Consider the following 23,466-nt stretch of genomic DNA (forward strand, 5'->3'; position numbering starts at 1 on the left):
ACAGAAACATTGCAGGAAACCTATAGACCAACATCCTTCATGAGTGTAGGCACAAAAATTTTCAAAAATATATTAACCAAATCCAGCAACATATATATATATATATTCTGTACTATGACCAATTGGGATTTGTCCTAGGAATGCAAAACTAGTTTGGCATCTAAGAATCGATTAATCATATCTTCTATATTAAAAGACTAAAGGACAAGATCACATTATCATTCCAGTAGATAACATTAATTTTTGACAAGATCCAACATCCATTCATGATAAAAAGGACAAAAGATCATCTATGAAAAACCAACCGTAATAGTAAAAGACTGAATGCTTTCCTCCTGCGTTTGCGAACAAGGCAAGGGCATCTGCCCTTTTCAATGCAACATGGCTAGAACCTCCAGTGCAGTCAAGCAAGAGAAAGAAATAAAAAGCAACTAAATTGGAAAAAAAGGAGCAAACTCTTTTTTTTTGTATTGAGAGAGAGAGGGAGAGATAGAGTGTGTATACATGTGGAGGGAGTGGGGTGGGGTTGAGTGGGGGAGTGGAGTAGGTGAGGTGGGGCAGGAGAAAGGGAGAGGGAAAGAAGCTCAAGTAGACTCTGAGCTGAGTACAGAGCCTGACTCTGGGCTCACTCCCACAATCCTGAGACCACCACTTAGCCTAAATCAAGAGTAGGAAGTTCATCTGACTGAGCCACCCAGGTGCCCCCAAACTGTCTTTATTCACAGATGACATGAGGTAGAAAATCCTAAAGATCTACAGAAAGCTACTAGAACTGATAAACAATTATAGAAAATTTGTAGGATATAGGATCAATGTTAAAAAATCAATTGTTTATATATGAGCAGAAAAATTTCAAAACTATAATTAGGAATATAATTGCATTCATAATAGCATCAAAAACAACAAAGCACTTAGGAATAAATTTAACAAAAGAAGTGCAAGACTTGTACACTAAAAATTACAGCCCATTGCTGAAGGAAATAAAAAAATTAAAGTTTTAAATAAATGGAGAGACATTCCATGTTCATGAATTTGAAGATTCAATATTATTAACATGGCAGTTAAGTTGATATGTAAATTTAATGCATATCAAAATTCCAGCAAGACTTTTTTGTCTGTGTGCAGTTTAGAATTTTCATTTTAATTATAACTTACTTAGAATATATTCTCTGAGGATACACAGTGAAAGTTTATGTTCTAAAATCACTTGGTGAAGTATTTTTCAGTATGTGGCTATTAAACCAATTACGTATGTTTATTTTAGTAAATTTTCAGATTTTAGAAATTGTTTATCTTTTGTCTTCTTTCTGATTTTCTTTTTGAAAATGTAAAATATTTACATGATTTGAAAGTCGTAACTGTATAACGAGCTGTATTTGAGAGTCTTACTTCTGTATCCCCTCTCTTATTCCTCCTCACCTCCTTTTTTCCACCTCATATCTTCTACAGATCTCTACATGTCAGTACATAGAGATTTTCCTCAATCCTTATTTATTTATCTATTTATTTAACTGTATAATTATTCATTGTGTGGAATTAGCATGTATTTTGAAGCAGCCGCCTGCTGATAAACTTTTGGGTTCAATCTTTTGCTATTAAAAATAGTAACACGGTGAATAGCCCTCTGTATATGTCATTTTTTTTTTTTTGCCAGTATATCTTTAGAGTGGATTCCTAAACAGAATTCAAAAGGTAAATGCATTTGTAATTTTGCCAGCTTTCACCACATCCTTTATTTCAGGACTATAATTTGCATTCTCTCAGCAGTGTATGAGAGTGTCTTATTTCATCACAGTCTTGCCAGTAGAGTATATTGTTAAACATTTGAATTTTTTCCAATTTTATAGGTGAGAAAGGATTTCTCAGTGTTGCTTTAATTTATATTTCTCTTATTACAAGTGAAATAGAGCATATATTCATATATTTAAAGCTCATTTGCATTTATTTTTAGAAACTATCTCCTGGCCCATTTTTATAATCAGATATTGCTTTTTTACTTTTCCTCCTCCTCTTTTTAGCTTTCTGTGTAAGAGTTTTAGGGCTGTGCATCCTTGCTGTGCTCACTATCAGAAGCTCCTCAAAAGAATTTATTTATTTATTTATTTATTTATTTATTTATTTATTTATTTATTTAAAGATTTTATTTATTTATTTGACAGAGATAGAGACAGCCAGCGAGAGAGGGAACACAAGCAGGGGGAGTGGGAGAGGAAGAAGCAGGCTCCTAGCGGAGGAGCCCGATGTGGGGCTCGATCCCATAATGCCGGGATCACGCCCTGAGCCGAAGGCAGACGCTTGCTTAACTGCTGTGCCACCCAGGCGCCCCTCCTCAAAAGAATTTAAATCTTAGACAGTACCCAAATAAATATTGCAGAAGCCCATGTAACCTCTAGTAGTATCCTGAGCCTTAAAATTTTGTGACTGTGAATTACCTTCTAAATCGAACATTTTTGCCCTGGTTCATACTTAACTACCGAGTATCAGGATTTTAGAACTGTAAAATAATTTTAATGATAATTTGGTCTTAACCTCGTCTTTTTGTAGTTGAGGAAACTAACTCTGTATTCTTGGTTTATGGACAAAATCTTATAGATGGTCATTCAAGTATCTTATATTCCAGATGAGAATATAAAGGGCCAGATGAATATATCTCTGTATAGAAAATAGGAATGACAATTTGTTACTAGGAAGAGACTAGAATTTTTAAATTATAACTCATGAGTTTCAGATTCTGGAACCGTGATCATCTTTAGGCCTGAGACTCTCCCAGAGCCTTCCCGATGTTTCCTAAAAAAATCAGATTTGAAAGTAAATGAAAACAATTCTTCTTAATGCCTAAATTTGGCATGAGGATTTCTGGGGATGAGTATAATAATATGATTCATATACAAATGCTTCTTGTAGTTCATGGTTTTTACATATATATAATCTTCGAAGTTATATTTTGAATTTATAGTCATTGGTGTTTATTTTGCTTGTTGTGTGGGTAGGCACTTGTAAAATATTTGTTCAAAGCAGGGATGTTCATATAATTTTCTTTTTTTCTTAGGAGTTCATGTGTCACACAGTTAGCCCTTTTGGAAAGGGTATACCGAATGTTCAAGAGGGATGACCTACTTTCAAATGTTACTCGCCAAGCATTTGTAGATCGCTCTCTTCTCACCCTTTTGTGGCATTGTAGCCTGAACACTTTGAGAGAATTCTTTAGCAAAATTGTGGTGGATGCCGTTGATATGTTGAAGTCTAGATTTACAAAGGTATTTTACATCTATTATTAAATTTAATATTAATACGAATTGACAAATCTCCTTAATTAGTGTCCTTAAAAATTGCAGTGTGTTCCCTCAGAGGATCTTTATTGCTCAAGGAGCATTACCTCAGTCTGCTTTAGTTTCTTGAGGGTGCTGTAACAAATTACCACCAACATGGCTTAGAACATCAGACATTTATTCTCTCACAGTTCTGTAGGCCAGAAATCAGAAATCAGTATCCTTGGGCTTAAATCAAGGTGTTGCAAGGCTCTAGAAGCCCCAGGGGCAAATCCGTTCTTTGCCTCTTCCGGCTTTTGGTGGCTGCCAGCATTCCTTGGCTTGTGGCCAGATCACTCCTCTCTTTGCTTCTGTGGTTACATTGCCTCCTCCTCTTCTGTCTAATCACTCTCTGCCTCCCTCTTATAAATATATGATTGCATTTAGGATCCACTTGGATAATCTCCCTATCTCAGGATCCTTTATTTGATTTTATCTGTATAATCCTCTTTTGTCATATAAGGTAACATTCACAGTTCCAGTGATTAGAAGGTGGGTATTTGTAAGGGGATATTATTTAGCTGGCTGAATACTGTCCTCTTGCACCAAATGTTTCTACCTGCAAAATACATTTATCCCATCCTAACATCCCCCAAAGTCTAAATGCATTACCTCATCAACTTTTTCTTTTTTTTTTTTTTAAAGATTTTATTTATTTGTTTGACAGAGATAGAGACAGCGAGAGAGGGAACACAAGCAGGGGGAGTGGGAGAGGAAGAAGCAGGCTCATAGCGGAGGAGCCTGATGTGGGGCTTGATCCCATAACGCCGGGATCATGCCCTGAGCCGAAGGCAGACGCATAACCGCTGTGCCATCCAGGCGCCCCTACCTCATCAACTTTTAAGTCCAAAATTGTATCTGAATATCATCAGCTCAGAGTCCTAACTTTCATCATTTAAATCATAATGAATCAGATATGGGTGAGATTCTGGGTGTGATCCATCTTGGGGCAAAATTCTTTCCATTTGTGAACCTGTGAAACTAGAAAACAAATAATTTGTTTCCAAAAGACAGTGGTTCAACAGTCAGGATAACTATTATATTCATTCCTATTCCAAAAAGGAGAAAATAAAGTAAGAAAGAAGTTAGTGTTCCATAGCACTTTCAAGGTCCAGGCAGGCAAATTGTGTTGTTTCGAGACCTGGGAGTAATGCTTTGTGGCTTAATGTTCTGCTCTCTGGACCTTAGGCTCCATTCTTGGAGTCATTCTTTTTTCTTGAAGGGTAGCATATATTTGCAGGTGAGTAGTTTTATCAATCTGTTTCTTGCCTGCAGAATTCAAGGAGTACAACAGTCTTTTTTTTTTTCCGTTTCATTTTGTCTCTGTCCCTTTCAGTCCAAGTTGGTGGTGTGGTTCTGGTATGATGTTCTCAAAAACTACATAGCTCTTCTATGTGTGTCTTGGAGGTTTACTCCATTAGACAAGAGTGTCCTCCACAGATCTTTGGTGGATAATTGCATCTCTGTTCCTGGTTCTGCTGAAATGGTTGAGAACATCCATGAGTCCCATGCTTAATTTCTTTGGCACTAGCTAAAGATTGTCCAGCCACACCCTGTTCTTCCCTCCAGAGCCACTTTTCTAGCAGTGAATCTCCTAATGTTAGCATCTTTTACCGTCTGGGGAAGTTGAGAATTTCTCAAATCATCACATTTTGGTTCTTTTTGCTTAGCAGTTCTTAACTCAGTTTATCTCTTGCACCTCACATTGTATTATAAGCAGCAAAGAAGAAAGCAGGCAGCACCTTCAACAGATTTGTTTGGAAATTTTCTCAGCTAAATATTCAACTGCATGGCTTACAAGTTCTCTTGTATGTGTAACTATAGAATACTTACCAGCCAAGTTTTCTGCCACTGTATAACAAGGATCCTCTTTCCTCCAGTTTCCAAAGCTATGTTATTTATTTCCTTTTGAGACCTTATTGGCAACTACTTTAACTTCCAATTTCTACCGAAAATGTGTTTATGATGATTGATATGTTCTGTAAGACAGTTTTAGCTTTTTCTGCCATGCTTTTTCATTTGCTTCTGAGCCCTCACCATCAATGTCTTCAGTGTTGGTAGGTAGTCGGCTTTCTGTCACGCATGGCAAGTTTCTTTCAGCCTCTGCCTATCATTCATTTGTTAGAGCAGATCCAGCTCTTGATACCAGAATTTGTATTAGTTTCCTGAATCTTCAGTAACAAATTACCATAAGCTTGGTGGCTTAGAAGAACAGAAATTTATTCTTTCCCTGTTTTGGAGGCCAGAAGTCTAAAATTAGTTTCACTGAGCTGAATTTATGGCATCGTCATGGCTACGCTTGCCCCAGGGGCCCTGAGTATCCACTCCTTGCCTCCTCCAGCTTCTGGTGGCTGCTGGCATTCCTCAATATGTGGCTGCATCATTGTGGCCTCTTAATTCGTCTTCACATTGCCTTTTCCTCTGTGTCTCATCCTTCTCTCTATCCTCTTACAAGCTTACATGTGGTTTCATTTACGGCCCATGGGAACAATCCAGAATTGTTTCCCTATCTCAAGATCCTTAATCACATTCGCAAAGTCCTTTTTTGCCTTATGAGATTTCATTCACAGGTTCTAGGAATTAGGATGTGTATATCTTTAGAAAATACTGTAAATAGTTGAAAACTTTGTTTTTTAATACGTTGAAGTTTCACCTGCTATTGTCATGCCTTCGATAAGATTTTGTGCAAAAGCCCTATACGCATGTCCTAAGTTTACTATTTGGACGTGTGTATTACTTCCTGCCACACTCAATATAACACATTAATATTTATACCTATGTTCCTGACCTTGGGTGGGTCTATTGATGTGATTCAATATCTATGTTAAAATTACTTTCTATGTAAAGATGTCGAATATTAAATATATTTAATTGAATATTTGATATATTCAATAAGCTATTTTTCATGTTTGATAAGACCAAAGATAATCATGTTACCTTTTCTTAGCTGAATGAATCTATCTTTGATACTCAAATCACCAAGAAGATGGGCTGTTATAAAATGGTAGATGTGATGTATTCTCGTCTTTCAAAAGATGATGTACACTCGAAAGAATCTAAAATTAATCAAGTTTTCTGCAGCTCGTGTGTTACAGAAGGAAATGAACTTACAAAGACACTTATTAAGTAAGTTTTTAGTTAACTTTGTTATTTCGATTTGTATTTGATTCATTGTATTGGATTCGTTAATATTTTTGATGCATATATTTTTATGCTTGTATATAATGTGAATAAATGGTTAAGTTTGTCTAAATATGAGTTTTTATAGTTTTCTTGTTTTTTTTCTTATGTATAAACTACTTAGATAGACTTTAACAGGCTATTGAGTAGCATGTTTTATCCTATACTCATCTTTTATAAGGAATAAAACTTTTTTCTCTCTTGTTTTTTCCTACTATTCCCTCCCTTAATAGCTTGATATATATATATATATTTTAAAGATTTTATTTATTCGACAGAGATAGAGACAGCCAGTGAGAGAGGGAACACAAGCAGGGGGAGTGGGAGAGGAAGAAGCAGGCTCCCAGCGGAGGAGCCTGATGTGGGGCTCGATCCCATAATGCTGGGATCACGCCCTGAGCCGAAGGCAGACGCTTAACTGCTGTGCCACCCAGGCGCCCCAATAGCTTGATATATTTTTAGTGGTATAATTTACAATATGAAGGGATTTATGTATTTTATTTTTCCTAACTGCAATTTGAAATGAAAGGAATGGCAGTATGTTTAAGCAGGTATTCTATAAAGTACAAATTAATTGAATGCATTTTCTCTAAAACTGGCCTTCTAATGAAGTTCCCTCTTAGTGAATATTGAATGCAGACATTGCCATGTCTCATTTTGCATATCTCAAACAAGCTTATCCTTACTTTCCTCTTACCCTAATTCTTATTTTATCTCCTTTGGGAATGACATCGCCATCCATTCATTTACACCAATTAGAATCCTGTTTTATTTTTCCTTCTTCTCTCTAGTCTCCATGCACACCCTGTCAGTCACCAGATCTGGTGAATTTTATCTCCTCAGCCTTCCCAAGACTGGGGCCCTTCTTTCACCCACCTTCCTTCATACAGTGTTGTAGTGTTTGGTGTTATTTGGTGAACCGCTGCAGTGCAGTCTCTTTCATTTTTATTCTCCCTGCTCCAGGGCTTGTCTCTCAGTTTTTCCATACTGCTGCCATTATGATAATACCTCTGCAGTTTGAACCTGATTGTTTCACTCTCCTACCTAAAACACTTCAAAAGAACTTCATCTTCAGTAGCAGGGACCAGCAAAACTTTTTCTGTAAAGGGCCTGCCTGATAGTAACTGTTTTCAGCTTTGCAGGCTGTGTGGTCTCTTGAAGCTACTACACTGTACTGGGAAAGCGGCCACAAACAATATGTAAATGAATGGGCGTGGCTATGTGCTGACAAAACTGTTTTCAAAAGTAGTTGGTCACCTGGGCACCGTTTGGAGACCCCATTCTGCCGAGTGAAGTCTGAGCTCCTTAGCATGGCAGGCAAGCTCTTCTAGGAACGCACCCCTCTCCACCTTTCACTCACTGCCAACCACTGCTGCTTCCCACCTCATCCTCTGAACACACTGTGTGGCTTATCCCTTACTATAAGTGACACTCTTCTCCCTGTTCATAATCCTCATGTACATTTTCTCTTTGACTCAGAATTCAAAATACAGTTCTGATATTTTCTCTTAAAACCTTTGTTGGCTCCTTCGCCTGGGTTACTGTCCATCCTCCTTGCTTGCATCTCTTAACTTCCTGTGCTGGTTGCTGTTGCTGTGCTTACCACAGTGTGGTAAAATTCCTGGATGCTGCCTTTGCCTTGAGATGTGCATGGATTCGGTGACTTGCTTGTCTCTTATTTCCAGTACTTGGTACTATGCCAGACACAAACATGACACTCAGAAAAGGCTGAACTGAAGTGAGATCCTGTTGTCTAGCATTATTGGGCTTAAGCAATAATTTCCCTGTTACATGAATTAATTTTTAACCTGGATCTACTCTGCAGATTGTGCTATGATGCATTTACAGAGAACATGGCGGGTGAGAATCAGTTGCTAGAGAGGAGAAGACTTTACCATTGTGCTGCATACAACTGCGCCATTTCTGTTATCTGCTGCGTCTTCACCGAATTAAAATTTTACCAAGGTTTTCTGTTTAGTGAAAAACCTGAAAAGGTAGACTTCTGAAATTTTCACTGTTGCTGTCACTGTAGGATTTCAAGTTAGATTATGTAAATTAAAATTATATCATAATTTGTACATTCTTATTATATTAAAGATGTAGTTCTTATAGTTCTGCATGTATATACACACACATATATATATTAAAGCTGAAGTTCTTCCCTATGAGTTATTAAGTAGCATTACTTCTATAGTAGCATCAGCAATAAGGATCTCCACTATTCAGATATTTTTATATGACTCTTTGGATTTACAGAACTTGCTTATTTTTGAAAATCTGATTGACCTGAAGCGCTGCTATACGTTTCCTATAGAAATTGAGGTGAGTGAAATTTTTCAATGGTGTTCCTGAGTTTAAAAAATTTACCAAGTACTTATAGAAAAAAACAACAAAGTATTATGTTGAAATGTTAAATTCTCAATATTCAAGTCTGCTTTGAGCCATAAAATCTGGTAGTTTAATGTAGTTCAGCCTGAGGTACAATCTCAGGCAAAAAATGATAATAATTTGATTTTTCCCTTTCTTAACTAGTAGAAGATAGAAAATGGCAATAAAAGGAGCTGTTAGGACATATCCCAGAAGTTGTTTGTGGAGTAAATTCCTCTGGTCAGTGAAACTGAGGTCCATCCAGATACAGAATTGTAATGCTGTGGCCCTGCTTTTGTGATTTGGCAGGATAAGGGGGGTGCTGTGAGCAGAAGTCATGGTGATAATTGGAAAACTTGCTGTGGCAAATATGACAAGCTTGATTTTAGCCAAGCTAAGTTTAACATGTCAGCCTCAGCAATTGGTGGGAGGTCGTAGGTGCAGCCCTGGAAATGGGAATTGGGCAGAGTGCTAGACCTTATACACCATGGTCTAGGTCAGAAGCTGTCAGTCATGGTAGTGTACATGGTTACTGACTTCACCATGTCTGAGTGGTTCATGAGTTCATGTGCATTGCTTCCTGCCTTGTGCCCTTTTGGAACAAGACTGGGAACTTTTTTCAAGGTGTATGTTCAAAGAACTACCAAAAAAAAAAAAAAAAAAAAAGAATATAGCACTCAGACATTTGCTATATGTTACTTCTGAACTTTGCAATACCACTGTAAGGTGCTATGATATACCGTAGCTGTATAGTTCAGGAAACTGAGGCTCATAGGTCAAGTATAGACTATTGGTAATATGGACATGTGGCTGCCAGAGCTTAGCCCACACTGGGTCCCAAAGCCCAGAGGGGAAGCATATGCCTCAGTGAGGTTCTGTGGGAATCTGTGGGAAAAGCATTTCTTAAGGGTGCTCACCTGTTTTCTTTATGGGTATTTTTAGTGATTTTAAATTTGATAAAAGTCTTGTTTAAAAATTAATTTTTTTGCCAAATTGCTACTAAAATTGAAAATGTGTGATCATGATTCTAAAACGTTTTAAATTGTGTATTTGTTTTGCCCGATAGGTTCCTCTGGAAAGAAAGAAAAAGTATATTGAAATTAGAAAAGAAGCCAGGGAGGCCGCAAACGGGGATTCAGGTAGGATGTTTTCAAAATGATGAGAAAGATTCTAATTTGTTATGTAATAAATGGTATTTGTTATGTAAATAAAAATATTTTAAATATCCAAAAACATAATTGAATTTGAAAAGGTTTTAAGTGGCAAATAGAATTGTATTTTGAAAGAAATGCAATTAGCTAAACTTTAACTACATAGAAAGATCTCAGAATGGCCAAAGAGGGCTGAGAAATAGTATGCTTTTTTTAAAAGTGCAAGATCAGTTGATAGTTATTTGTTTACATATGGATTATGTTTGTATTTTGTTTAAATACATTCAAGAAATCTGTGTTAAAATGTAAGTCGGCTCCAAACTTCCTATCAGCTCCTACCTCCCTGAGGACAGAGCTGCCTAAGACCTCTGACCTGCCTGCCGCCTCCCTGCCACTCTCCTTCCTGCTTACTCTGCGCTGGCAGCGCTGTTCCCCTGCCTATGCTTGTAGGCACCAGGCTCACTTTGACCCCAGGGCATTTGCACATGGTGTTTCCTCAGCCTAGAATAACATTGGTCCCAGATATCAGCGTTTTGTTTAATACTAACCTTTGAAGGAAGTTCTCCCTGGCTTCCCTATTTAAAATTAACTGTCTCTTGCTCCACATGTTTCTTGTTTTAGTTTTTGCTTAATTTTTCTTAATAGCTTTTTTTCTTGACTTGAGGATAAAATTTGGACCAGTTTTGTAAATTCCTTATATACGTGGATTAGTTGTTTTCAGTAGTATCTTTTCCCCGTCTGTGTTAGACTTTATGTGCAAAATGTACCCCATCAAAATTTTAAATGCAAGGAAATTCTGTTACTATCATATCCAAAGATTGTATATAGTTTAACTTAATTTCCCTGTCCGTGATAGTAGAGAATAATTACTCAATAATGGCAAAACCAAAGGAGGTCTTTCCCTATTTCCTTTTGCTTTGTTAATCTGGATAATCTGTTGAGAGAATCAAGAGGATAGATAAAAGCCATAGTTGACACTGTCTTTTAATATCATTTGAGCTTAGAGGAATACATTTTTTACCAATTTGAATAAATGTATTTTCTTTTTTATATTTCAGGTGGCCCTCATTATCTATCTTCCTTGTCATATTTGGCAGACAGCAGCCTGAGTGAGGAAATGAGTCAATTTGATTTCTCAACTGGCGTTCAGAGCTATTCATACAGTTCCCAAGACCCTAAATCTACCCCTGGTCATATTCGGAGACGGGTGATCACATTTTGAATATTAAAATATATTGGCATTTGTAAAGGAAGGGGGGGTCTTCGTTGTTAGGGGAAGTCAGTTCTCTCTGGGTGGTCCTCAGACAATAGCGTTTGGAGAATTTTCCAGGATCTAAGTCCCAGCCTTCCATCCCATAGGCAATTGGATTTCATCAGTAGGATGAAAGGAGGAAAGGAGGCTCTCTCCAGGGCTGATTCACATTAGCCAGTTTCCATGAAATTAGTGTTTGAAATCAGAACTGCATTTAAGGGTCTCCAGTGAGAAGGATAACTACCATAGAGACTCAGATGCCCTGCTGATGTGACTGTTGCATTATCCTCTGCAGGAAATGAAGAAGCTGCTCGAATATTTGATGTTATCAAACTGAGATAACTGAATGCATCTGCATTCACAAAGCGTAGCTTAACCTCATGAACAGAGCTAGGAAACATGTAGGTAGACACATATCCGTGCATTTACAGAGGCACACACATGTATACACATGTGTAAAATCATGAGCTCCACAGATACATCTGATTCCCATTCAGGGTTCATTCAAGTTTTTCCCATTCTGGTTTCTTTGACATGCACTGACTCACCTCTTCTTTCCCTCAACCCCTCTGATGGGGGTTGCCCTCCTGGAGTGGGTCCTGAACCACAGGAGGGCACTCCACACTCTCCCTCCCCACTCCCAGACACTGCCAGATAGTTCCTGCCCCACTCTGGTCTGCCCAAGTGGCTTTTTGCCTTAGGAGGACGGGAACAATACAGTGTTTTTGAAGTTGAGTTTGACTGTACTTTATGTTGCCCCTAGGGTTGGCTTCTTCCTTTGTAATGAATGCTTCAAGGAGGATCCCATTCATTATTTTCTTCACCCAGATTATGTCATCCGTCTGTGCCAGGCAATAAAAAAGTACAACTTCGTTCTTTTATGGCTACATTGTCTATTGAGACTCATCCTTCATGAATAGGCCATTTACATTGAGGCATCTTGGGTTCAGTCCTCATGCCTTCAATTTGATTGCATGACTTGAATCTCTAGTTTCAGATTTATGCAGTCCTTGTGAGAAGCATCTTGACATAGAATAATTTTGACTGAAAAATATGTCGAGTAGATCTGAATGCATTTAGATACTGTGATTAATTGCTTTGATACCTTACCAGGTATATGGAAAAAGGGACATTAAGATTACTCTGATTTTTATGGCTCATTTTTTTTTCTTGTTTCTTGTAACCCTGATTTACTGTTTCAGTGCTCACTTAGCACTGCTCTTACTAAGATATAATACAACTTCCTATCATTTCTAAACCCCCAGTTTATGGAAATTATCCATTATCTTTGGGAGGAAAGAGACCATGGGCAGAAGGGTCATAAGAGGAGTACTTTTACAAATACTGCCCATCCTGGGAAGTGATGTTCTGAAATAGCTCCTGCTGCCAGGACAGATAGAATTACCGAATTATCTAGGGCCATTTTTATTCCTTTTTCTACTCAGTCTCTGCAAGCACTTAATTTCCCCATGCTTAATTTTAACTGTCCAAAAATTTCTTCTCTGGATTTCTCAAATCTTTCTTTCCTGGTAATGATCTGTGCTGGGAAATATCCATATAAGTTGTTCCACTCTGTGTGTGTGTAAAATTTACTATACGTGTACATACAAACTTAAATTCAGCATTACATTTATAAATGATTTCCTCTGCTATAATTTCTAAGAATTTTAGGATCAATACCTTAAAAGTTTTGTTCTTTTATTGATTAAAATTTCAAGTCAAATAAGGATTTTACAAAGTTTTTCAGAGAAAAACTCTTTTTCAGTTTACTGAGAAAAAAATATAGGTAGAAATTTATCTTATACTTGTGCTTCAAGAGCTTCACTTTCTCCATAATGTGGCAACTAAGAATCATGGAGACTGTTCTTCTCAAGTTGTTCAGAGTTCTGGGGCCTCCCAAGACATAAACATTTGGAAAGATCTTAGTGTTTGTACAAAGCAGCATGTGTCTGCATGGATGCTGTGAACTAAGTATGACCCCGGAGGAAGTAACCATGCATATAGAGATCAGAGGGAAATGTGTATCTAGAATGTAAGGAAGACATGAGGTCCTGGGTTTGTTTGGGTTTTTTTAATAAGTTGTTTAATAAGAAAAGCCAACAAGTGTATTTAACATTATTACCAATTTATCATTGTTACCTAAGTGTGTGTCTTATGATATTGCCCCAAAAGTCAGAATATCATGTACAATAAGATTTTAACACTGTATTCTGCATCATTGGATTCTTCCCTTTTCCTAGGAGCATAAAGACCCCATGGTCCAAGATGCTGTCCTAGAGTTAGAGATGGATGAGCTCAATCAACATGAATGTATGGCGACCATGACAGCCCTGATTAAGCACATGCACAGAAATCAGATACTACCTAAAGGAGAAGAGGTTTGTTTCTGCTAATCTTGTCTCATTTAATACTGTTCATTGGTATCATAGTAAGAATGAACACTTAATATTGAATACCAAATTCTGTATCTAATCAACATGATTTTTTGTTGCTCATGTCTTACTTTGTCATCTCATAATATCAAAATATGAAGTTATTTTCTTCCACTTTTTAAGGTAATCATGAATGTATCATTTCAGGATTCAGTGCCAAGAAATCTTCCTTTGTGGATGAAATTTCTTCATGACAAGCTAGGAAATCCATCGGTATCATTAAATATCCGTCTCTTCTTAGCCAAGCTTGTTATTAATACAGAAGAAGTAAGTAATTTATTATTTCCTTAAAAGTTCTTTGCAATTAGTAAGATGGTGGAGGAATGGGGGACCCTAAGTTTATCTTGTCCCTCGAATGCAACTAGATAGTTATCAAATCATTCTGAACATCCGAGGAATCAGTAGGAGATCTGAGAAAACACATGCTCCAAGTTTACCAGTAAAAAAATGACCACAGGGGTGCCTGGGTGGCTCAGTTGGTTAAGTGTCTGCCTTCGGCTCAGCTCATGATCCCCGGATCCTGGGCTCAAACCCTGCATTGGGCTCTTTGCTCAATGGGGAGCCTGCTTCTTCCTCTCCCTCTGCCCCTCCCCCCGCTTGTGTTCTTTCTCTCTCGCTCTCTCAAATAAATAAATAAAATCTCTAAAAACAAAATGACCACAGTTTGGAAGGTAGGAGGTTCAGAGACTTGAATCCAGTGTGATATAGCTGAGGATATGGCTAAGGGGAGGGAGCCTGCTTAAACAGGATACCACAAAATATTATAAGCAATGGAGTGCAAAATCGGGACTTTTAGAAGTCTGCTACAGTGGGGGATGTTCCTGGCTTAAAGGTGCTCAGGTGGTGAAGCAGGGCAGAATCCCAGGTGTGACAGCATTGTCTCAGGATCCCAAGGGTCTCAAGAAGAACAGGTGGTCTCAAAAAGAACTCTGCCTGAGTGTGGCAGAGTTCCCAGGCATAGGAACAGGGAAGCTGACTGAGAGCAGTGAGTTTAGGTGCCGGCTTTCTGCTCTGTGTTGCCATAAATTGTGTAGCAGTCATGCAACCATTTTCCTGGGAGGAGTCCAGCAAAAAAGCAGAAATGTGGTGAGACCCTCCCTCTCCCTCAGGAGGAATACCATGGGTCTGCCCCACAGGAGTCCCTAAAATTTGGAGATTGAAAACTCAAGTCTTGTTCCTGAGTTAAAAATGCATGGTCACAGGCCAGGTGAACATAAAGTTCTCGTGGAAACTGGGGAGAAAAGACTGATTGATTGCTTTTCTGTGAGGGCTCACTGAAGAGTAGGGGGTGCCACTATATTCATCCCACCCATCAGTGCTGAAAGCCCTCAGGAAGCAAAACAGTGCAACCTAGTGGAGTTGGGCGCTGCTTACACCAAGCCCTACCTCTGTTCATTGGAGGTCTGTTCATTGGAGGCATTTTCTCACTAAGGCAAGTCCACCTACGAATCAGTGCAACAGGCCCCTTCCCCAGAAGACCAGCATAAACAGCTCGCTCTCACCAAGTTTATTGATCGTAGGGGGCTGAAGCTCATGGGGAACACACTATATAGCATTCTTTATATATTTATTCGGTAGTCTTTTAGTATTCCTTTTTGTTATTTTCTTATTTTTCCAAATATTTTCTTATTCTTTTAAATTTTTATCTACATATATACTTCATATAGATATGTTATTTTTTTGTTTAATTGTATTTTATTTTATAATTCTTTCTCCTTCCCTCCCTCCTTCCTTCATTCCTTCCTTCTTCCTTTCTTTTTTTCTTTTCTTTTCTTTTCTCTTTTCTTTTTTCTTTTCTTTTATTTCATTTGGGATCTAGTTTCTTTTAATGAGACCAAAACACAACCAGGATCTACTTTTACATTTTGTTTTGTTTGTTTGTGTTTTGTTTTGTTTTCTTTTGTCTGTTGTTGTTTTTTCTCTTTCTTTTTTTTTTTTCCTGGACAAAATAACAAGATGGAGAAATTCACCACAAAAGAAAGAACAGAAAGTAGTATTCACTGCCAGGGATTTAATCAATATGGGTATAACTAAGATGTCTGAACTAGAATTTAAAACAATTATAAAGATACTAGCTGGACTTGAAAAAAGCACTGAAGACACTAGGGAATTCCTTACTTTAGAGATAAAAGAACCAAAATCTAGTCAGGTCAAAATTTATTTTATTTATTTATTTTTTTAAAGATTTTATTCATTTATTCGACAGAGATAGAGACAGCCAGCGAGAGAGGGAACACAAGCAGGGGGAGTGGGAGAGGAAGAAGCAGGCTCATAGCAGAGGAGCCTGATGTGGGGCTCGATCCCATAACGCCGGGATCACGCCCTGAGCCAAAGGCAGACGCTTAACGGCTGTGCCACCCAGGCGCCCCCAGGTCAAAATTTAAAATGCTTTAACCAAGATGCAGTCCCAAATGGAGGCCAAAAACCAAAGATAAATGAATCAGAAGAGTGAATCAGTGATATAGAAGATAAAATAATGGAAAATAAGGAAACTGAAAATAAAAGGGAAAGGAGCCTTAAATCAAGAAGGTAGACTGAGGAAACTCAGCGATTCCATAAAGCAAAATAATATCCGTATTATAGGAGTCCCAGAAGATGAGTGGGAGAAAGGGGCAGATGGTTTATTTGAACAACTTACAGCTAAGAACTTCCCTAATCTGGCGAAGGAAATAGGCCTTCAAGTCCAGGAGGCACAGAGAACCCCCCTCAAAATTAACAAAAATAGATCAACATCTTTTTTATTATAATAATATTTTATTATATTATGTTAGTCACCATACAGTACATGCCTAGTTTTTGATGTAAAGTTCCATGATTCATTACTTGCGTATAACACCCAGTGCACCATGCAATACGTACCCTCCTTAATACCCATCACCAGCCTATCCCAATCCCCCTTCCCCCTCCCCTCTGAAGACCTCAGTTTGTTTCCCAGAGTCCATAGTCTCTCATGGTTCATTCCCCCTTCTGTTTACCCCCCCTTTCTTCTTCCCTTTCTTCTCCTACCGATCTTTCTACTTCTTATGTTCCATATGAGATCAACATCTTAACATATTATAGTTAAGCTTGCAAATTACAAAGACAAGGAGAAAATCGGGGTGCCTGGATGGCTCAGTCAGTTAAGTGTCTGCTTTTGACTCAGGTCATGATCCCAGGGTCCTGGGCTTGAACCCCATGTCAGGCTCCCTGCTCAGGGGGGAGCCTGCTTCTCAAAGGGGAGCCTGCTTCTTCCTCTCCCTCTGCCTCTTCCTCCGATGGTGCTCTCTCTCTATCACTCATTCACTTGCTCTCTGTCTCTCGGATAAATAAATAAATAAATAAATAAATAAATAAATAAATAAAAAGGTTAAGAGAAAATCCTGAAACCAGCTTGGGACAAGAGGTCCTAACCTACAAGGGTAGAGGTATAAGGCTGGTAGCAGACCTATCCACACAGACCTGGTTTTCCAGAAAGGATTGGCATGATATAGTCAATATGCTAAATATGAAAAATATGCATCCAAGAATACTTTATCCAACAAGGCTGTCATTCAGAATAGAAGGAGAGATAAAGACTTTCCATGACAAACAAAAACTAAAGGAATTTGTGAACACTAAACCGGCCCTGAAAGAAATATTAAAGGGGATCCTTTGAGCAAAGAGAGCCGAAAAGTAACAAAGATCAGAAAGGAACAGAGGCAATCTACAGGAACAGTGACATTATAGATAATATAATGGCACTGAAATCATATCTTTCAAGAATTTCTCTGAATGTAAATGGACTAAATGCTCCAATCAAAAGACATAGCATATCAGAATGGATAAAAAACAAGACCCATCGATATGCTGCTTAAGGAGACTCATTTTAGACCCAAAGACACCCCCAGATTCAAACTGAGGGGGTTGAGCACCATTTATCATGCCAGTGGACATCAAAAGAAAGCTGAAGTAGCCATCCTTATGTCAGAAAACCTAGAATATAAGCCAAAGATTAATAAGAGATGAAGGACACTATCTTGTAAGGAAAGGGTCTAGCCAACAAGAAGATCTAACAATTGTAAATATTTATGCCCCTAACTTGGGAGCAGCCAATATATAAACCAATTAATAACAAAATTAAGGAAACTCTGAGAATAGTGCAATAATAGTAGAAGACTTTAACACCTCACTTACAGCAATGGACAGATTATCTAAGCAGAAGATCAACAAGGAAACAAAGGCTTTGAAGGACATACTGGACCAGATGGACTTCACAGATATATTCAGAGCATTTCATTCTAAAGAAACAGAATACACATTCCTCTTGAGTGTACGTGGAACGTTCTCCAGAATAAATCACGTACTGGGTCACAAATCAGGTCTCAACTACCACAAAAAGATTGGAGATAATACCATGCATATTTTCAGGCCACAATGCTATAAAACTTGCAGTGAACCACAATAAAAACATCAGAAGGACCACGAATACATAGAGGTTAAAGAATATCCTGCTAAAGAATGAATGGGTTAACCAGGAAATCAAAGGAAAAAATACATGGAAGCAAATGAAAATGAAAACATGACTGTTCAGAACCTTTGGGATACAGCAAAGGTGGTCCTAAAATGGAAGTATATAGCAATAGAGACCTTCCTCAAGAAATAAGAAAGGTCTCAAATACACACCCTAACCTTACACCTAAAGGAGCTGGGAAAAGAACAGCAAATAAAGCCTAGATCCAGCAGGAGAAGAGAAATAATAAAGGGTAGAGCAGAAATCAACGATACAGAAATGAAAACAAACAAACCAAACAGTAGAATAGCTCAATGAAACTAGGAGCTGGTTCTTTGAGAAAATTAATATCGATAAACCCCTAGTCAGACTTATCAAAAAGAAAAGAGAAAGAACCCAAATCAATAAAATCATGAATGAAGGAGAAAAGATCACAACCAACACCAAAGAAATACAATCAATTATAAGAGAATATTATGAGCAATTATATGCCAACAAATTAGGCACCTTGGAAGAAATGGATGCATTCCTACAAACATATAAACTACCAAAACTGAAGCAGGAAGAAACAGAAAACCTGAACAGACCCATAACCAGCAAAGAAATTGAAGCAGTAAGCCAAAATCTCCCAACAGCAAAAGTCCAGGGTAAAATGGTCTCCCAGGGTAAGTCTACCAAATATTTAAAGAAGAATTAATACCTGTTCTGAAACTGTTCCAAAAAAAAAAAAAAAAAAAAAACTAGAAATGGAAGGAAAACTTCCAAACTCATTCTATGAAGCCAGCAGTACCTTGATCCCCCAAAAGACAAAGACCCTACTAAAAAGGAGAATTACAGATGAATATCCCTGATGAACGTGAATGCAAAAATTCTCACCAAGATGCTACCTAATAGGGCTCTACAGTACATCAAAACGATTATTCACCACGACCAAATGGGATTTATTCCTGGGCTACAGGGGTGGTTCAATATCTACAAGTCAACGAAGGTCATACAGCATGTTACTAAAGGAAAGGACAAGAACCATATGATACTCTCAATAGATCTCTCTGACATGAATGGATAGAGGGAATGTTCCTCAGTACCATGAAAGCCATATAGAAAAGACCATACCTATAAAGTCATATAGGAAAGACCCACACGAATATCACCGTCAGTGGGGAAAAACTAAGAGCATTTCCCCTAAGGTCAGGAACACAACAGGGATGTCCTCTCTCACCGCTGTTATTTAACACCATACTGGAAGTCTTAGCCTCAGCAGTCAGACAACAAAAAGAAATAAAGGGCATCAAATAGACAAAGAAGAAGTCAAAAGTCAACTCTTCACAGACGGCATGATACTCTATGTAGAAGACCCAAAAGATTCCACCAAAAATTGCTAGAACTGATACAGGAATTCAGCAAAGTCCCAGGATATAAAAATCCATGCCCAGAAGTCAGTTACATTTCTATACACTAACAATAAAAGGAAGAACGAGAAATCAGGGAATCAGTCCCATTTACAGTTGTACTAAAAACGTAAGATGCTTAGGAATAAGCCTAACCGAAGAGGTAAAGGAGCTGTAGTCTGAAAACTATAGAACACTCATGAAAGAAATTGAGGAAAACACAAAGAAATGGAACAACATTCCATGTTCATGGATAGGAGGAACAAATATTTTTAAAATATCTATGCTACCCAAAGCAATCTACACATTCGATGCAATCCCTATCAAAATACCATTATCATTTTTCACAGAGCTGGAACAAACAATCCTAAATTTTGTGTGAACCACAGATGATCCCAAGTAGCCAAAGCAATGTTGAAAAAGAAAACCAGAGCTGGAAGCATCACAATTCCAGACTTCAAGCTGTACTACAAAGCTGTAATCATCAACAGTGTGGTACTGACACAAGAAAACCAGACACAGAGATCAATGGAACAGAACAGAGAACCCAGAAATGGACCCTCAAATCTATGGTCAACTGTTCTTCGACAAAGCAGGAAAGAATATCCAAAGAAAAAATATCTCATCAACAAATGGTGTTGGGAAAATTGGACAGCCACATGCAGAAAAATGAAACTTGACCACTTTCTTATACCATGCACAAAAATAGAATCAAAATGGATGAACGACCTAACTGTGAGTCAGTTATCCATCAAAATGCTGGAGGAAAACACAGGCAGCAACCTCTTTGACCTCAGCCACAGCACCTTTTTGCTAGACACGTCTCCAAAGGCCAGGGAAACAAAAGCAAAAATGAACTATTGAGACTTCAAGATAAAAAGCTTTTGCACAGCAAAGGAAACAGGAATGAGAGGCAAGCTAACGAATGGGAGAAGATATTCACAAATGACGTATCGTATAAAGAGCTAGTATCCACAGTCTATAAAGAACTTATTAATCTCAACACCCCAAAAACAAAAAATCCAGTCAAGAAATGAGGAGAAAACTTGTATAGACATTTCCCCCAAAGAAGACATTAAAATGGCCAACAGATACATAAAAAAAGTGCAACAACAGATGTTTGCAAAGATGCAAAGGAGAACCCTTTTACACTGTCGATGGGAATGCAAACTGGTGCAGCCGGTTTCCTCAAAAAGTTAAAAATAGAACTACCCTACGGCCCAGCAATTGTACTAGTAGGTATTTATCCAAAGGATACAAACATAGTGATTTCAAGGGGCCCACGCAACCCAACCTTTTTAGCAGCAATGCCCAGAATATGCAAAATGTGAAAAGTGCCCACACGTCGATGGACAGATGAATGGATAAAGAAGGTATGTATATATTTGCAATGGAATACTACTCAACCATCAAAGAAAATGAAATCTTGCTATTTGCAACAACATGGGTGAAAGTACAGGGTATTACCACCTTACGCCAGTTAGAATGGCAAAAATAGACAAGGCAAGAGACAACAATTGTTGGAGAGGATGTGGAGAAAAGGGGATCCCTCCTACATTGTTGGTGGGAATGCAAGTTGGTACAGCCACTCTGGAAAACAGTGTGGAGGTCCCTTAAAAAGTTAAAAATTGAGCTACCCTATGATCCAGCCATTGCACTACTGGGTATTTACCCCAAAGATACAGACGTAGTGAAGAGAAGGGCCATATGCACCCCAATGTTCATATCAGCATTGTCCACAATAGCTAAATCATGGAAGGAGCCGAGATGCCCTTCAACAGATGACTGGATTAAGAAGTTGTGGTCCATATATACAATGGAATATTACTCAGCTATCAGAAAGAACGAATTCTCAACATTTGTTGCAACATGGACGGCACTGGAGGAGATAATGCTAAGTGAAATAAGTCAAGCAGAGAAAGACAGCTATCATATGATTTCTCTCATCTATGGAACATAAGAACTAGGATGATCAATAGGGGAAGAAAGGGATAAAGAAAGGGGGGGTAATCAGAAGGGGGAATGAAACGAGAGACTATGGACTATGAGAAACAAACTGAGGGCCTCAGAGGGGAGGGGGGTGGGGGAAATGGCATAGACCGATGATGGGTAGTAAGGAGGGCACGTATTGCATGGTGCACTGGGTGTTATACGCAACTAATGAATCATCGAGCCTTACATCGAAAACCGGGGATGCACTGTATGGTGACTAACATAATATAATAAAAAATCATTAAAAAAAATAAATTAAAAAAAATAAAAAAAAAAAGAAAGTACAGGGTATTAAACTAAGCAAAATAAGTCAGAGAAAGACAAATACCCATATGATTTCACTCATATGTGGAATTTAAGAAACAAAGCAGTTTAACATAGGGAAAGGGCAAGAAAAATAAAATAAAAAAGAGGGAGGCAAACCAGAGGAGACTTAACTATAGGAAACAAGCAGAAGGTTGCTGGAGAGGAGGAGGGTGGGAGACTAGGGTAATTGGGTGATGGGCATTAAGGAGGGAACTTGATGTGATGAGCCCTGGGTGTTACATGCAACTGATGAATCATTAAATTCTACCCCTGAAACTAATAATATAGTATATGTTACTAAATTCATTTTAAATAAGAAATTAAAAAACAAGTCTTGCAATTATATGTATCTACTAAAAAAATCCTTAATAAAGAAAGAGAGCATGTCATTTTTATTCTTTGAATAAATTGGCCAGCCATATTTATTTGTTCAACATCATTGTTCTGTCATTTTTTTAAACCTGAAAATTAAAATTTATTGAGTTAGAAATGATCTTTGTATAAATTACATGTGTTGGCAAGTTTCTTTTATTTTTATCTTTTTTTAATTGAAATTCAATTAGCCAAGATATGGTACATCATTAATTTTTGATATAATGTTCAGTAATTCATTAGTTGAATATAACACCCAGTGCTCATCATATCACATGCCCTTTTAATTCCCATCACCTAGTTACTGCATCCCCTACCCACATCCCTTTCCACAGCCCTCAGTTAGTTTCCTGGAGTCAAGAGTCTCTCATGATTTTTCTCCCTCTCTGATTTCTTCCCATCCATTGTTTCCTCCCTTCCTCTATTGTCCTCTGCACTATTCCTTATGTTCCACATATGAGTGAAACCATATGATAATTGTGTTTCTCTGATTGACTTATTTCACTTAGCATAATACCCTCCAGTTCCATCCATGTTGATGTAAATGGTAGATATTCATCCTTTCTGATGGCTGAGTAATATTCCATTGTATATATAAACATCTTCTCTATCTATTCATATGTTGAAGGACGTCTTGGCTCCTTCTACAGTTTGGCTGTTGTGGACATTGCTGTTATGAACATTGGGATGTAAGTGCCCTTTCTTTTTATTACATCTGTATCTTTAGGGTAAATACCCAGTAGTGCAATTGCTGGGGCATACAGTAGCTCTATTTTTAACGTCCTGAGGAACCTCCATACTGTTTTCTAGAGTGGCTGTACCAACTTGCATTCCCACCAACAGTGTAAGAGGGTTCCTCTTACTCCACATCCTCGCCAACATTTGTTATTCCCTATCTTGTTAACCTTAGCTATTCTGACTGATGTAAGGTGGTATCTCATTGTGGTTTTGATTTGTATTTCCCTGATGCTAAGTGGTGTGGAGCACTTTTTTACGTGTCTGTTGGCCATTTGTATGGAGAAGTGTCTGTTCATGTTTTCTGCCCATTTCTTAACTGGATTATTTGTTTTTTGGATGTGGAGTTTGAGATGTTCTTTATAGAGACCTTAGATACCATCCCTTTTATCTGTTATGTCATTTGCAATTATCTTCTCCCATTCCGTAGGTTGCCTTTTAGTTTTGTTGATTGTTTCCTTTGCTTTGCAAAAGCTTTTTATCTTGATGAAGTCCCAAAAGTTCATTTTTGCTTT

The 23,466-nt window shown here is 37.9% G+C and overlaps 1 protein-coding gene across 4 annotated transcripts in view; it reads left to right on the forward strand.

The window, feature by feature from the left end:
- Positions 1 to 23,466, forward strand: part of PRKDC (protein kinase, DNA-activated, catalytic subunit) — a 224,653-nt gene that overhangs the window by 88,701 nt on the left and 112,486 nt on the right. For all 4 annotated transcript variants that reach the window (XM_045789112.2, XM_045789113.2, XM_045789115.2 and 1 more), the window contains 8 exons: positions 3,050 to 3,257; positions 6,256 to 6,434; positions 8,314 to 8,482; positions 8,745 to 8,810; positions 9,922 to 9,994; positions 11,065 to 11,213; positions 13,499 to 13,636; positions 13,838 to 13,957. In XM_045789112.2, the coding sequence (XP_045645068.2) occupies positions 3,050 to 3,257; positions 6,256 to 6,434; positions 8,314 to 8,482; positions 8,745 to 8,810; positions 9,922 to 9,994; positions 11,065 to 11,213; positions 13,499 to 13,636; positions 13,838 to 13,957 (1,102 nt within the window). The remainder of the gene's footprint in view (positions 1 to 3,049; positions 3,258 to 6,255; positions 6,435 to 8,313; positions 8,483 to 8,744; positions 8,811 to 9,921; positions 9,995 to 11,064; positions 11,214 to 13,498; positions 13,637 to 13,837; positions 13,958 to 23,466) is intronic.

The sequence above is a fragment of the Ursus americanus genome, chromosome 9 (genome assembly GCF_024610735.1).
Source record: "Ursus americanus isolate L20-20 chromosome 9, mUrsAme1.1.p, whole genome shotgun sequence".
Classification (NCBI taxonomy): Eukaryota; Metazoa; Chordata; class Mammalia; order Carnivora; family Ursidae; genus Ursus; species Ursus americanus.